The sequence below is a fragment of the Sarcophilus harrisii genome, chromosome 2 (assembly GCF_902635505.1).
Source record: "Sarcophilus harrisii chromosome 2, mSarHar1.11, whole genome shotgun sequence".
Classification (NCBI taxonomy): domain Eukaryota; kingdom Metazoa; phylum Chordata; class Mammalia; order Dasyuromorphia; family Dasyuridae; genus Sarcophilus; species Sarcophilus harrisii.
The window spans coordinates 616,842,634-616,860,086 of record NC_045427.1 but is presented as its reverse complement, the minus strand read 5'-3'; the positions used below and the strand labels follow the sequence as shown (position 1 = coordinate 616,860,086).

Genomic DNA, 17,453 nt, shown 5'->3' with positions numbered 1-17,453 from the left:
GGAGAATCAGCAGAGAGCAGCGTCATAGAAACCAAGAGAAAAGTGAAAATCGTGATCAATATTAAAGGCTGCTGAAAAGGATGAAAATTGAGAAATATGTCATTAGATTTCTTAGTTGAGAGATCACTAGTAATTTTGGAGAAGGCAATTTCAATCGCACTGTTGAGGATGGAAGGCAGAAGAGAAGGAAGGGAGAGAAAATAGAGGCACAGAGTTTAGATTATCTCACTCTAAAATGTCTAATATGATGTAATATGAGAAAAATGTATTTTCTTTGTATGTATATATATATATATATATATATACCCACAGATATATCTGCATCTATCTTCCTAGATATATATGTGCATTTCTATATAACGTGCACATATATGATATGCATGTGTAGAATTACAGAAGTATAAAGATATAACAATTATTGAAAGGGAAAGATTAATTAGGGAGAGCTTCTTAAGGGTGGTTGTCTTGGGGATACTTGAGGATCTGGGTAGGGAGCCATGTATTAGGGCATCATGCAGCAAAGGTATCTCAATCAGCGGATGGGTATAAATAAGAATTCTTTATATGTAAAATCTATATATAATGTAAATATGTACATAGTCGCTAAGTACCTCTGATGCTAATTAAACCTTGTAAGGATGACTGAAGATTCGGCTGCTTTGCATTCTATACGTTCCTGAAGCTACAAGTTCTAATGTTAAAACATGTTAGGGGCTAACCTCTGCGGGTTGGATTCTAAACCTTGGAGGAGCTCAGAAATGGGAGAGCCAAGGGAGAGACTGGTCAGGTGACGGGCCTGGCCCTCTGCTAAGCATGGGGATACAAAAACAGGTTAAAAAAAAAAAAAAAAAACCCTGCCCTCAAGGAGTTTACAGTCATGGGGGTGGGGGTCGGGATGGGGGTGCGGAGGTTGGGGGAGAGACTGCGTGTAAATAATTAACTACAAATGGGTCCAGAGCAGCTAGAGGTCAACAGACTTCGTGCTCAGTGACCGTTTTGTGCAGGTGGCTTTGGCTCTATTAAAAATTTAAAAATCAAAGACTAACAGCAAATCACGCCTTTATCCGCAGTTCCCAGACAACACACAGGGAAAGCACTTAATATAGGTGGGAGGAGCGAGCCGGGGCTTGAAGTCAAGGTGGGCGGGGAGACTCGGAAGCCCGATTCTGCGCAGTACATCGTTCCACATCGGAGAAGGAACGACCGAGAAGCTAGTAATAAACTACAACTCCCAGGAGGCTACGCGCCTTTGGTCACACGCAGTCTCTCGCGAGGTTATCAGGCTCGGGTGACGGGTGTAGGAATTGAAGCGTCGCGAGATTTGGCGGGCCGCTGGGAGACGTACTTGGCTTAGGGGTGAGGCAGAAAGCGAGCTCGTCTCCGAGGGGGCCGAGGGGAGCGGGGAGCGTGTGCTGGGCGGGGGTCCCGTAGGATCCCGGCTCTTTGAGCTGGGAACGGACCTTTGAGATGACAGTTATTTTACAGAGGAGGAAACTGAGGCCCAGAGAGAGGAAATGAGTCACTCGTGGAGCGGAAGTCCTCAGGGGGAGGGGGAGGGGAAGGGGGAGATGGGGAGGGGGTCTTCATTTCCACCTCGGGGAAAGGTGAAGGGTTATGACCTTGAGCAGCCTCGCGGGGCCTCCGTTTATGGAGAATATAAATAATCTATAATCAGATGCAGTATAAAAATGCTGGTTATTAACTATTACCCCATTTAAACCATAAGATCGTGGGGAGTGAGATGAATATATTGTACACAGACGTTCAAATACGCATGGTTACACAGCTTTATATGTATTTTTAAAATTTATTTAATATGCATTTTTATTTGTTATATATAATGCATAAAAATATATATTAACATGTTATATATAAATCTATATAGAATGGAAATATGGGCACGTGTGTATATACTTATCTCTGTGTATGCTATATAAGCATATACTATATATTACATAGTACACATATGTTTGTGTGTGTGTATATATTCCCATTGAATGTTATATTATATGATAATGAATATATATTACATTGATGGAAAGCACTTAACATAGGTGGGAGGAACGACCTGGGGCTCGGATGGTATATAAATCATCTATCAATTGAGATAACGAGCCCAGCACTTTGCAGCCCTTAAAGGGGGACTGTAACACGGCTTTAAAGTTCACTTGCACGGTGTTTGACACATCTCATTTGAATTCTAAAAATGCTGGTTATTATATTATCCACTGAAATCACAGGACCCTACCTCATTGGATTCTCACAACAGTCCTTCAAGGTATGGGCTGCTATTATGCGCGTTTTACCAAGGAGGAAACTGAGGCTTGCAGACTATGAGTGACTGGCCCAGCGCCATGCTGCTAGTAAGACTGTCTGGTAAATAGAGTTATTTACCAACTATTCCCCTTATTCCCTTGACAAACTTCTGCCTCTCGGGAGTAAGTGTGTTGGCTGGGAATCCCTGTTATAGAGGAGTTGGGAAATATATGTGGGAAATCTCTCTCTGTCTCTGTCTCTCTCTCTCTGTGTCTCTCTCTTTCTCTCTCCTCTCTCTCTGTCTCTCTGTTTCTCTGTCTCTCTTTCTCTCTCTGTCTCTGTCTCTGTCTTTCTCTCTGTCTCTCTGTCTCTCTATATATGTGAAAATTAAGAGTATTCTGTGAATAATCTGACAGTATAACTTGGGAAAAAATGGAAAGAGACTTATATTTGGAATTAGGAAGCCTGGATTCAAATCCAATCAGTTACTATCTGCGGGACCTTGGGCAAGATAAATCTTCAAGAACTTGAGTATCTCAGATGTGAGATTCAAGTGAAATAATTGAGCATTTATTAAATATGTACTGTGTGCCAGGCACTACTTAGGAGCAGGAAGATACAAAGCCAATAAGGAAATGGTCTCTGCCCTCAAACTGTTTACTTATGAAGAACTTTTAGCCTTATAGAAATGTCAATAATTATGAGTCACTGGAAGTCAAATCACAGATTCTGTGTATAAAGAGCTCAGATTCATACCCAGGTCAGGTTCCTTTTTTATTAGACTAGGTTGGATAGCAAAATCTTGCTCATTGCTCTATTAGTCAGCTATGACAAAGCTTTTATGTAAGGCACATCTTCAAGCCTTCAGTGGCATACCTGCCCCTCATAGCAATTCAGTTCAACCTTCTCATTTGATATAGATGAAGAAAAAGAGAGATTTAAGTGCCTTGTTTAAACAAGGTCACCCTGAAGTATCAGACCCTTGATTTATCACAAGATAAACTCCCTTGTGCCTTGGAGAGCAGAATTATTAAAAAATATGTTTTTAAATTATGTGCATTTATAAATATTTACACACTAATAAGGTGTTATACTGTTCAGGAGGGTAAGACACAGACTCTTTCTCTAGTTTGGGAGATGAACCATCATCACTTAATGGAATAAAAGGTTAGACTGACTCTTTAAGAAATACATCATTCACTTGGTCTTACCTTTAATTGGCCCATGAGGTGGTCCAGAACTTCGTGCTGTGAGAAAAGGTCTCTTCTTACGTATTTCTAGATGGAAATCGAGTGGCCCACATAACAGTGAGTCACAGAGTGACTCACTTAGGAAGTCGTTTTGATTCAAAAACATTTTTGTGTGTCAAATGGGCACACAATAAGACAACATGGATTTAAGGAGGGATACTGTACCTTTTGGATTTTCTGGATCTCATGGTTATTACCTTGAAGAAAGAAAGCTTTTATCTGAATGCCCAGGACACCCATTGTCTCTGGTTGTCCACTGGGAGGCGGCATCCATCTTTTTTTTTTTTTTTTTTTTTTTAAACCTTTTGTTTTTCGTAGCATGCTGGGGACCTCCAGAAATCATTTAGTCAAATCTATTCCCCTGCCCTTATCAAAAACTGTCTTTCTCTGTCCCCCCCACTCATCCCTCCAGCCAGGTACTCTCCTGAGGCCTGCCAGGAAGTATAGGAACATACCCCACAGCTTTTGGTACAGTAACAACAGCTAACATTCCTATCACACTTCATATCTTACAAAGCAGGTTATTTATATTACAGCATTATTTCATTTAATCTAATTGTCTTTGGTGAGCTACACAGAGAGCTGGTATAATCACTCCCATTTTATGGATCAGAAAACAGGTTCAGAGAGTGTTACTCATCTCGAAGCTCTTATCCAGATTTAAGTCTTTCAGTTTGACTTAGCATATTTTAGAGCCAGAACTCAATACCAGGCATTCTGACTCTTTCCAGTATTCTTTGTGTACTACACTTAAAAAAAAAAGAAAAAAGAAAAAGAAAATGCACTCAATTTGGAATCCTAAGTCTTGGAGACAAATTCTGATTCTTTCACCTTGTTCTTACCTGTGAAGCCTTTTATAGATAAGCCTCTGAGCTTTAGTTTTCTTCCCATCTTTATAGTAAAGATAACTTATAGTTACCTTGTGTTCTCTGCAGCAGGGTTATTGTAAATTAAAGTTTTGAAACATTGTCAGCTCTTTTTCATTAATAGTAGCAATCAGCAATATTTATATAATGTTTTAACATTTGCAAAGTAGTTTACATGTATTAATTACTTGGTTATCTGTTACATACAGTTAGTGACTGGATTTTTGACTAGGCTAATATATATTTTGTTGCCCATAGCTTCAAAGCTAGATTCTACTTAAAATATCCTTGAATTTTTTGTGTTTAACTGTTTTTCTTTGAAATCAAAGAGGTTTCAGCTTAGGAGTACAAGGGAATATTTCCAGAAATTTTTGTGATATGAAAATAAAAGGCATCAATAAAATATCTTTTAAATAAATAACTTGGGAAAACTTCCCTCCTTGAAAATCAGTCCTCCACTCTTTTCTTAAAAATCTTTAGTGGACATTTGTGACTAGTTTAACTTCTTGTCTAAATCTTAGCAGCTGCAGTTTTTTGTTGGGCTTATCTTTAAAGCAACTACAACAGAAAAGAGACTGTTAATTATGTTTGGACTGACAGGTGGGATCAGCATAGAGCAGTGGGCGTTGGGCCCTTTCATTGTGGGTTTTGAATCTTATATGGTGTAGATTCATGATACCTGTTAGCCAACTGTTTGAATTTGAGCCAAGAATTTTCAGCTTCTGTGGCATTGGAAGGTACGAGAGTACTTGAACCTGCATGAACCGTGTCCGTGTCTTTATGACATGACTTGGGGGAAGATAGAGATGAGGGAACCAGGAGGTGCACATTCAACTCCTTTGGCACTCCACCCTCACCCCATTGTGTCAGTTCATGAATCCAGCATGATCAGGTTGTAGTAATAGCTTTATTGATTTGGTATTTAATTTTAATTTAAAATAAATACAGACTCACTGCTATAAACTCATAGCCTGGAAGCATATAAATCGTATTTCCATTATTGTCCTGCCTCCACAACAACTACTTAGAGCAGTGACTTGGAAAGGATGATCATGCGATAACAACTCCACAGTTGGAAGGCCCTTAGCAAGTCTACTGAGTCCAGCTCCCTTATTTATAGAGGAAGAACTGGCAGCTGGGGGAGTGACTGGACTACAGTCACAAAGACAGGAATCCCCCACCACCCTTTGTGGAATTTGGTATATACCAATTAATTTGTAACTACCCCTATCCCTTACCCCCACCCTGCAGATTTAACCCAGGACCATAGAAAGGAACAAATCAGTTCTGGGACTGTTTGCTTTTGTCTCTGTTTCCTCAGTGCCTAGCAGAGTGTCTGGCACATGATGGATACTTAATAAAAAACTTGTTGGTTTATGCATTGGTGGGGCGAGCCTTTATTAAGCATTTACTGTTGGTTTAGAGAAAGTAAATTTCCTGGAGTGTTATCTGGAGTCCTCAGAGGTAAGTGCCTTTCCTGGGTCACATTCTCTCTGAACACTGCCCCTCTGGCTCTGTCCCATCTGCCTAGGCCTATGGAGACCAACAGAAGCAGCCCCTGCTCTCCAGGAGCAGGGGTGGGGGGTCCCAACCACCCCTGGGAAAGGGGCAAGCAGCATGTGCAGGGTCTGCACAGTGTTTTTCCCAAACGGCAAAACACTCACACCTGGGAACTGAGACAAAACAATTCTGCCCATTCATTATGTTAGGGAGGGGCCTAGTTCTGGGGAGAGACAAAAGAAATAAAAGGCTGGCTTCCTGCCTTTAAACTGAACTGATTTCTCCAGGGTCACCTGCTCCCCAGAGGTGATGAAGATAACATGATGAGAAAGCTCTTGAGATGCCAGGAAGAAACCCAGTTCCAAGTAGAAAGCCAGAGCTCTTCTCCACTCTTGCTCAGTCTGGCTGACAGGTTTGGAGTACAGCACAGAATTCATCTCTTCCTTCCCTTGGGAATGGTGAGAAAGGGGAGTACCTTAGTCTCAGGAAGACAGAGACTCTCCCCATTAGCTGACAAGACTGGCTTTCCCCGCACAACTGGTTGAATAACTTCGTATACCAAAGCAGCAGTTCCTTATATTTAAAAATAAGATAGTTTCCTTTTGTTCTTAGATCATCATAATACAGTCATTTCTGGATTCCACTTGTAGCCTGACCTTCCCCATTTCTTTGTATTTTCTTAACTGTGTATATATTGCTTCCCCCCAGAGGAATGTAAGCCTCTTGCAGGTTGGGCTTGTTTTTACTTTGTATTTTACTTTCATTTTTGGATTCTTCATGTCCATTTCTTGCAATTCAGTAATCTTTTAGTATATTCATTTTGGTGGTTAGTTTTCCAACTGGGCCATTCTACTACTCATGTCACTGCCACTGGGGCAGCATATCCCAGACCAGAAGGCAGCTGGTACTCTTGGAACCTTGTGGCTGATAAGTTAGATCAAAATGTCACTAATTTGTGCTGCTCATGATAATGCAGCAGTCTCAGTCATTACTTTGAAAAGTCTGGTCTCTTCTGGTTGGGGTCTTTATGTGGAAAAGAGGTTCATAGAAGCTCAAATTGCCGAACGTTAATTTACATTTACTTAATTCTCTTTGTCTTTTACATTCCTCATTGGAATTTTGGATGTAGAAAGGTATCAGCAAGGGGTTTCTCTTCCTTACAGATGGCCATGGGGAGCCAGAAACTTAGGAGAGAAGTCAGGTTCTCCAGTTGATTGTCCAGTTTCTTTCATGACAGGTTCTTTATATATTGTTAGATATACTTCTTTGGTGTTTCCATTCATTCAATAAGCATTTCATGAGGCATCTATCATTTGCAAGGTACTTTGGGGATATAAAGACAAAAAAGGAAATTGTCTCTACCCCTTACAACACTGAAGTCTATTGGATCTTCGTTTTGCTCACAACTCTTTCAGTCTTAGAGGTTTTCTACCTTAAATTTATCTTATATTCCACCCTTAGCACTGTGTGCCATTATCATCTTGTTCACAGGTGCTTTCTTATGTCTATGAATCTTGTTCCCATATATTGTAACCTAGTAAAACTATTCATTATGTCCATTAGATGACTGGTTTTTCTTGGTCTCCAGCAAAATTTGCAAGTTTTGATAGGGTAAACTTTGAGAATCCCTCTCCAGACACAGCAGTTCAACTCAATTTAACAAACATTTGTTAAACAATTGTACGCTATCCTAAGAACTGAGTATACAGAGATAATGAAATAATCTTTACTTATTTTGAGGAAGGAACAACTTGCACATATATAAGTAAACATAAAGTAATTTTGGGGAAGAACATAAGTCTAATGTGAAGGGTAGCTTGTTGATGATAGAATCATAGTTTCAGAGGCACAGTGGTAGGGTTAAGAAAAGCTAGGACCTCTCAATGTATGAGACTGACGTGAATGGAATATAAACAGGTGGGGAAAAACTCAAGATGATCCCTTACCAATAAGAATGTCCCAGAGAAATCTGGGAATTTGGAAAGAGTGCTTGAACTTGGTTCCCTACCAAAAGTGTTTCTGAGGTGTTGGCACAATACCTCTCTGTACAGTGTTTACCTCTTTAAGTATGCTGTTTACAAACAAACAATGAAACTTCTTAGTTAAGGTTCCTGGCACCAATTTTTAGCCCAGTTGGGTGGCCTGACTCTTTGTGAGGGAAAAGAACTGAGAAAATGGCCCTTGTTCTGTCTTTAGGTCCTGAACACAGCTGCCAAGTTACCCCATGATGTCCAGGACGTGTGGTTCTCCAGAGCCCGATGCTGGGGCAGCCTGTTCAGAGTCAGTGCCTGAATCAGGAGCAGCTATCTCATCAGTGAAAAAGAACATCCACATTCTTGTGGGAGTCACGGGCAGTGTGGCCTCCTTAAAGCTGCCTCTTCTGGTCTCTGGCCTTTTAGCGATTCCAGGGGTAAGTGTTACCAAATAAAGTCAAGAAGGCCCTGTCCCTCTTCCTGCCTCACTTATTATGAACTTTTTAGGCAACAAGGCTAAATAAGGTTTGGAGGCTCAGTTGGGTGAAAAATACCTCTTCAGGGCCTAGAAACTAGAGGATGAAGTCTTTGCTTCTCATCATTGTTTGTGGGTTGCCTCCCCTGTAAAATTGTGAACTCCTTGAGAGCAGGGATAATATTTTTGTATTTCCAGTCGTCTAGTGTAGTTCTTGTCATATAATATGGCCCAATAAAGCTTCTTGACTCTATGATTGTTTCAGATGCTTAGAATGTGCTTTTAGACATTAATCTAACATTTACTAAGTGCTTATTATGTTCCCAGGGATACAGAAACAAGTAGAAAGATAGTTCCTGACCTTGAGGAACTTGGATTCTAATAGGGGAAGGTGACACACTAAAGTAAGCTGGGAAGGGAAGGAGGGAGATGAGAGTAATCTTCCTGAGGTGATTGGTTTGGAAATCAGGAACAGGACCGAGAAAGGATTGAAGGGCCTTGTAGGTTCAAGAAGGAGCTCAACAGTGAGGGAAGGGAGGCAGGCCTTTTAGTGGCGAAAGACTGAATGAATGGTTAAAGTGTTCAGGGTTGAGGGAGATTCCAGAATGAGATAGCAGCAGAGGCATGGTTTATAAGACCTAGTATACCAAAAGGGTGTGATTGCATAACATTTGCTACTGTAATAAGTGATATGGGAATTCAGAGAAGGAGAGTTTTGACATGAAACTGTGTAATTAGGATATAATAAGATCATAGCATTTTAGAACTGGAGGAGATTTTAGAGATACTTCAGTTAAATTCATTTCAATTGTACAAGCACCTATTAAGAGACTAATATGTGCCATCATTGTGCTAAATGTTGGGCGTGTAAAGAAAAGCAAAAATAATTCCTATTCTCTAGGAGTTCTAGATTTGCATTCAACATGTAAATAACCAGGTTGCAAGGGAAACAAATATAAAACTGAAACAATTCCTAGCCTCAACTAGGTGAAGATCATCTAGTAATAGTAATAATTAACTTTCATACACATATATATATATATATATATATATATATATATATACGCATGAAAATATTGTGCCTATAATATTTTCATGTATGTTTCTCATTTAGTTCTCTGAGTGCCCCAGGAAGATAGACAGAGCAAGAATAATGAACCCATTTTATAGACAGTGAACCAGACTTGAAAAGTAAGGTGGTTTGCTCCCAAAGCTATATTGCTAGTTAGTATCTGACCTAACCCAGAAGCCAGTTCCCCTGAGCGTCAGATTCATGTGTTCCTTCCATGCTGTGTCTCACCACTGCTCTGCTTGCTGCTGACTTTCTGCTGCTGTGGTTTGTGAAGGAGGTAGGGCTTGAACCCCAGAAATGATAATGCAAGGTCTCTTGGAGATCTTGGTAAAAATTGAGACCAGCCCAATTCAACAAACAGTATCTCAGATTGTGGCCTTCATCTCCTTCTGGCTAATTGCTCAGCCTTCCAATTGTTTTTCTGTTTTTAGTCTTATGTTGCAGCCGTCATAGGATCATAGATTTTGAGCCTTAGGAGATCTCACAAGTTATTCAGTACAGCTCCCTCTTATATAGATGAAGAAACGAAGGTCCAGAAAGATTAGTAGTTGGCCTATTGACATAACTAGAACTCCCCCCACTCCAAGTCCAGTGTGCTCTCCACCGTACCATGCATCCTATACACAGCTGTCAGATTACTCTTCCTAAGGCAAAGTTCTGCTTAGAAATCTCCAAGGACTCCCTACTGTCTATACAATAATAATTGCTGAATTTTACAGTTATTGTTGCTGTTGTTATTTTTATCATTGTTGTTTTTATAACAGCATAAAGACCAAACTCCTTAGCTGTATTCAGAATTAGTAACTTAGTGTCTATTTTGTACACATTAGTAGTTTATTATTCAGAATTAATAACTAAGTACCTATTATATACGAATCACTATTCAAGCTGGGTGTTGGAGGGTGCAAGGATAAAAATGAAAACCAAACCAAACCAAACCAAAACAAAAAACCCCCAAAAGAATGTAAATGGAGGAAGCATTCTCAACTAGGAACATCAGAAAAACTTCCCAGTGGCAGGAGCCCTTGAACTGAACCTGGATGGAAGAGGCAGAATTGAGGAGGGAATACATTCTGGGTGTGTTGGAAGGAGTCAAAATGTTGAATTCAGAGAATGGCATTTGGACCACGTGGCAAGAATGGAGTGAGTTACAGGGAACTAAGCCTGAGAGAGTAAGATCATGAAATACTTGGCTAAGGAAATTGAATTTTATCTTAGAAATAATCAGGAGTCCTGAAGATTTTTGAGGAGTAGAGGACTGTTGTCCAAAGATTATTTTAGTGGCTGGCTGTGAGGAGGATGGGTTATAAATGGGAGAGACTGGAAGCAGAGAGTCCAGTTAAGAAGGTGTCACAAGAGTCCAGGTCTGACTGGGCTGGGCCTGATCCCCATCTGATCCTTTATACAAACCCTGGTGTAATCAAACTGGGCTGCTGATTTTTCCCATAAAATGCTGCATTCATTCCCATCTTCCAGCCTCTGCTCACACCATATTTCTTTTTTTTTTCTTAAAAAAAATCTTACTTATATTCATATCTTTTCTTATTGTATCATCTTTTTTTTCCTTCTAAATATACCCATGTACTTGCAACCCAGGGAGCCATCCCTTGTGATGGAGATTTTAAAAAAGAAAGAACAAAAGCAATTCAACAGAACCAAGCAACATATCAAGTGTGTTTCACAGTACTTTTCCACAACCTTAGTTCTCCACCTCTAAAAAGAGGGGAAAGAAGGTCATATTGATTGTTATAAAAAAAAAAAAAAATCTCCAAGTAGGATAGGAATGGGGAGAATACTGATTACCCAAGTCCAGGTCCTAGGCCTGAAATTTTCTGTGTAAGTCATTGATCTTCTCTGGCTTCGGAACTACTATGATTTCTTCAGATTTTTAGGCCTAGAAAATAGTTAGATGGGAAGGGGTATGCGTATGAGTTAACCCTTTACCACTTGTAACCATTAATGATTAGGATAGGGATATTTTAGAATTTTTTCCTCCATAAACTTAAAATTTTATTTTCTCCCACTAGTGAATTGCTAGTGAAGTACTCTCCACTCCCAACCAAATATAATTTCCATTCAAAGTCTAGTTTATATCCTTTTATTCTTTTAGAGTCTGTCCTAACCCCATCAGTCTAACTATAGTTCCCTTTCGCTGCTCCAAACTCATTTAGGGCATAAGATATAACCTTATGAGTTACATATGTCCCCAACTAGATTGTAAGCTCCTTGAAGGCAGGGAATATCCTCTTTTATTTTATTTCCCATAACATGTAGCATAAAGCTCACTTCTGGTTGGTGGCCAATAAATATTTGTTGGGTGAATGGATGAATGAACGAGTGAACGACAGACTGCTGATTCAGTCTAAGTCCTTGTTTTGCCCCTAGCTTCTCACTTGACTGTAATCTGTATGTTCAGTAGGTGGCAGTGTTGATCTAAGGGTGAACACAGTGGGCTGAAGCAACCAGTCCCAAGCTTCCTTTCATTTTTCTCTGAAACTTATTCTTAAGATTTGAGAGGTGGAAGCCACTTTAGAAATCACCTGCGTCCCAACCTCCTCCTTTTACAAATCAGGTAAACTGAGGCCTAAGAGGAAGTAATTTGCCTTAGTTGTAGCAGAGTTAGAACTGGCAAACAGTTCTTCTGACTAGAACCGACTTTGTTAAAAACAAGGTTGGAAAATAGTCCCCCATTGGGTCATTGTTGATTCACCAGAGGCTTTGAGCTTTTACTATAACATAACTTTAGAAAAGAAGGAGGAAGAGAATAAGCGTTTATGTAGTGCTGATTATGTGCCAGGCTCTGTTGCTAAGTGTTTTGTTTTGTTTTGTTTAAAGAAATATTCTCTCATTTGATTCTTACACAGCTCTGGGTGGTAGGTGCTGTTATTATCCCCATTTTACAGATGAGGAAACTGAGGTAGACATGTTAAGTGATTTGCTCAGGATCACATAACTAGTAAATGCCTAAGGTTAGATTCGACTGACTCCAGGCCCAGGGCTGTGGGCCTTGCACCATCAACTGTTTTAGATACCTGTGTTCCCTGCCATTAAAACACATGCTTTTACACAGTCATTTTTAACACGTGTCCCTGTTATAGTCCCTCTCCCTATATATTTGGCCACAAGCCATAGCAGGTTTGGCACAAACCTCTAGAATTAATAAGAGATTATGCTGAAAGATGTATACTTAATTGTTACAAAATTTATTCAGTAGCAGAAGCTAGTCTATTAATGTTTACAAGTAAAGCATGTGGTTTTAGAAACATGAGGGATTTGCCACTGATTATAAGTACATAAGAGCTCCTAAAGTGTTCGAAAACTGTTTTTTTTTTTTTCAAGTAAATATAAGATTCTCCATCCAATCCTGCCCACATCATTGTTTGCTTAGCAAACAAGACCTCATTGACACCATAAAGCTCTTTTCCAAAGCCCCACCAATTCCAAATTGGGGAGGTGTAATGAATGAGGCTTTACTTCATTTTGCTTATGAAAACTTGATCTATTTAGCCAGAAAAGGCTTTCTCTTTATTCTCCCTGTTCTTGGTCCCAAGGACAATTAGTTAAAGCCACCTAGACAAGAAGCAAGACAGGGAGAGGAAACTGGTCAGCAGATCTGAAATGTAGGTCAAGTGTATGATGGGGATCTGTAGTGATGTGATCATGAGATAATATTTCCATGGTTAGTTTGAAGTTCTGAGGGCTCCTCCTGCTGAACCCTAGTGTCTCCAAGTGATTCCATTTGTGCCAAGGAAGTTTCTGAGGGAGTAGTAACAAATTGGGGTGGGGTGTGAAATTTAATGGGGGTGGCTGCTTATATATTACTAGACATAATTGTGGCTGCTTGGGGTGGGATAGAGTGAGAGTTGCATTTAATTTTTTCCAGTATGGAAGGTCCACAATTTTGTTTCAACAAAGGAAGTCCCAGGATACAGTCAGGCAGTTCATAATGTAGTTGAGCCTGGAGTCAGAAATATCAGCTCAATCTTATTTCCCTTCCTGCTTTGCCAGGTTCTCATTGGGATTTACTGAGGTGTGAGAAGTCCAATTGTCCCTATTAGTATCTGTCTTAATCTCAGATCCAAGTGATATCTGGAGGATGAAATTTCTGCCTCCTCCTTGGGACTACCATGCGGAGAGAGGCTCGTGGTTGGTGGCAGTTACCTGTGGGAAGAAAGGCTCGTCATCATCTGCGCCTGAGGGTTAGCCTTCTCGAGAGTGGCTGCAGAGGCTCATGGCTCCTCGTCCCATACTGAATGATATCCAGATTCCTTAGCCTGGCCTTCTAAGGTCTAGCCATCTCAGGTGCTTAGGCCCAGGCCAACTGACCACCCACTGGTCCTTGAGCTTGTTCCAGGACTTACTGCCTCTAGTCATTTGCTCACACTGTTTTCTGAGTCTGAAATGCTGCCCTTCTTCCCCCTTTCCTTTGCCCATCCCTGTTCTGTTGAAAAGCCTGTCTCTAAAATCTGCTCAGATAAGAACAGCTCTGTGAGGATCATGGACGATCACCCCCAGCCAGCAATGTCTCCTCCTTTGAACTCTCATGGTACTTTATACCTCTCCTGTGTACTTCTGCATTCTATTCTTTTTCTCAAAATCGCTCCTTATGTGCTTGTATCTTATCTTCCCAGTATATCATAAGGCTCTGGAGGGTCAGGTGGATCTCTTATTTATGCTGGCATCTCCTTCTCATGTATCATAGTGCTTTGCACAGAGAGTCCAGTAGGGAGAGTGGAAAGTGTTCAGCACTTGAAATGAGAAGACCCAGATTTACTTTTATTTATTTTTTATTATTATAGTTTTTTATTTACAAGACATATGCAGGGGTAATTTTTCAGCATTGATCCTTGCAAAACCTTCTGTTCCAACTTTTCCCTCCTTTCTCCCCCACCCCCTCCCCCAGATGGCAGTAGACCATTACATATTAAATATGTTAAAGTATATGTTAAATATAATATATGTATACCTATCCATACAGTTATTTTGCTACACAAGAAAAATCAGACTTAGAAATAAGGTAAAATTAACCTGAGAAGGAAATAAAAAATGCAAGTGGATAAAAACAGAGGGATTGGCAATGCTGTGTTGTAATTCACACTCATTTCCCAGAGTTGTTTCGCTGGGTGTAGCTGGTTCTCTTCATTATTGAACAAATGGAACTGATTTGGTTCATCTCATTGTTGAAGAGGGCCATGTCCATAAGAATTGATCATCATCATATAGTATTATTGTTGAAGTATATAATGATCTCCTGAACACCCAGGTTTAAATCAGCCTCTTCTTTGTTGATTGTTGACCTCAATTTCTTCATCTGTAAAAAGAAGCAATGGAACAGGATACAGGTCTTTCGGAGTTCCTTCCAATTCTCAGTCTGTGAGTAGGTAAATCTTAATGGTTTCTTCTAGTTTGTCTATATTTTTGTCATCCTGTTTGGATGATGTGCCTCCAGATGCTTTAGCTTTAATCAGAAAGATGGAAGTAGGGTCCCCTTGAATTCAGAAATGTAGCCTGCTGAATAGTTATGTGCTTAAGTTAACTGCTTGATTAAAATAGGCAACATAGATTCCTCATAGTCTGCTGGTAGAGACCCTTTTTCTGTAGCCATATGTCAAAATTAAAGCATCATGATATAGTGGAATGGATAGGGGGTTTACTCTTTGGGACATTTGAGTTCATTATTCTGATATTTACAAGTAATCTTTTCTTTGCATTTCAATTTTCTTATCTTTAAAATGGATATAATAATACTTATTAAGTGTAAGTTTTACTGTCTACTTATTGTTAAGAGAATTCTTCATAAACTTTTAAGTTGCTATATGAGTTCTTATTCCCAAATCAAACCAAGGAGCAGCCACTAATCCTTAGAAACAGCTCCTATGTGGTTTGGCCAGGTAGCAAAGGGTTTGGATGTAGAACATAGGCTGGACAGAAGAATCACAGGAGCTCAGATTTGGAATACACCTTAGAGACTAGCTATTGTAACCTAGGCCTGAGCAAGTATTCTCTTCAATATCCTTGACAAAAAGTTATCCAGCCTTTCATTGAACAGCTGTCGTGAGAGGGAGCCTGTCATATCCTGAACTAGTCCATGCTTCTTAGTTTGGTGGCTTTCTAAAAATTTAACTTTTTTCAATTAATGAAAATTTACTTTCCCTTCTTCCCACTACTCCTTAACAAATATGCATAGTTGAACAAAAAAATTCCTACTTTGGCAGGAATCCAAAATCCAAAAATATAGTTGGTTCTTGTCCTTTGTATTCCAAGAGCAGCAAAATGACATTGCTATGTTGGAGTCAAGGTACGGTGTGTCCAGCTGTCACCAATTAGAACAATATGATCTTGGAAAGCTCTACCACAGGTCAGATACAAATAGTCCATTTGAACAGTTGGAGAGGAGATGTCTCTAAATTTGCATGTCGTATATTTCTCTTGAGCTTCTGCAATTCTGCTTTGCTCATAGAGCAGAGTGCCTTTGATGTGGACATGCCATATTGGGGCAGTGTCCTATGCCAGTGTCTCCTATGTCTCACAATTCCAAAATTCTCCAGCGAGATCTTAGGAGTATCCTTGTGTTACTTCTTCTGACCTCCATGTGAGTGCTTATCTAGTGTGAGTCCTCCATAAAACTCTTTTAGGCAAGTATACTTTTGGCATTTGAACAATTTGGCCAGCCTATTGGCTGTACTATTTGCAAAAGAGTTTGAATGCTTGGCAGTTCAGCTTGAGAAAAGACTTCAGTGTCTAATACCTTATCTTGCCAGATTCTTCCGAAGATAATTCTTGTCAGAATCTTCTGAAGATAATTCATATACTAATTCTTAAACTATATTTTAAGGTAGTAATCATCAAAATTCCTTAGTATTGGCTAAGGACTAGGAAGGTAAATCACTGGAACAGAGTAGACATATAATATATGCAGCAAATGAATATATAGTAACCTTATCTTTGACAAGTATAAAGACACATTTTGAGGATAAGAATTCATTATTTGGTTAAAACTGTTGGAAAAACTGGAGAGCAGTATAGCAGAAATTGGGCATAGACCAATATATTACGTCATTTACCAAAATAAGGTTAAAATGGATATATGCCTTAGATATAAAGAGAGATATAACAAGAAAACTTGGAGAACATGGTACATGTTTCTTATTAGACTTATGGTTAGGTGAACAATTTATTAACAAACAAGAGGTGGAGAGCAGAGTGAAATATAAAATGAACAATTTTGATTACATTAAATAAAACAAATGTAGCCAAGATTAGAAACAAAAAAATTGGGGGAAAAATATACAGTTTCTCAAATAAAGGTCTCATATTTCAAATAATATAAAGAATTTTGTAAAATCTGCAAGAATGCAAGTCATTTTCCAGTTGATAAATGGTTAAAAGATATGAAAAGGCAGTTGTCTGATGAAGAAATAAAAACAATTTATAGTCTTTTGAAAAAAATGCTCTAAATCATTATTGATTAGGAAAATGAAAATTAAAACAGCTTTGAGATTGGCTAAAATAATTGAAGGGGAAAGTGACAAATGTTAGAGGGGATGTGGGACACTAATTTATTGATGGAACATGAACTGATCCAACCATTTTGGAGAGCAATCTGTAATTATGCCCAAAGAATTAGTATACTCCCTTTGATCCAGCAATACCAAATCTAGATCTATTTCTAAAGATGATTAGGGAAAAAGAAAAAGGACATATATGTTTTAAAATATTTATAGCAGCTCTTTTTCTGGTGACAAAGGACTGGAAATTACAGAGAGATGCCTATCAATTAGAGAATAGCTAATCAAGTTGTGGTGTATGATTATGATGGAATACTAATGTGCTATGATGAGCTCAGTGATCTTAGAAAAATATTGATAGACTTGCATGAGAAAATGAAGAGTGAAATGAGCAGAACCAAGAGAATGTTGTATACAATAACAGCAATTTTGTTTTATTGTTAATATTATCACTATTAGTAAGTCATTTTGACTTATAAATGTCCATATTAATTACAAAGAACTTGTGAAGGAAGATACTATTGGCCAGAAAAAAACCCTGATAAATAGAAGT

General features: G+C 39.2%; 1 protein-coding gene across 3 annotated transcripts in view; it reads left to right on the top strand.

Annotated features, from left to right (window-relative positions):
• Positions 1-1,259: 1,259 nt before the first annotated feature.
• Positions 1,260-17,453, top strand: part of PPCDC (phosphopantothenoylcysteine decarboxylase) — a 55,854-nt gene continuing 39,660 nt past the window's right edge. For 2 of the 3 annotated variants that reach the window (XM_031956592.1, XM_031956590.1), the window contains exons 1-2: positions 1,260-1,356; positions 8,069-8,282. In XM_031956592.1, the coding sequence (XP_031812452.1) occupies positions 8,097-8,282 (186 nt within the window). In that variant the 5' untranslated portion in view covers positions 1,260-1,356; positions 8,069-8,096. Of the gene's footprint in view, positions 1,357-2,074; positions 2,377-8,068; positions 8,283-17,453 lie in introns of those variants that run through there. The other variant, XM_031956591.1, reaches the window with a different exon arrangement.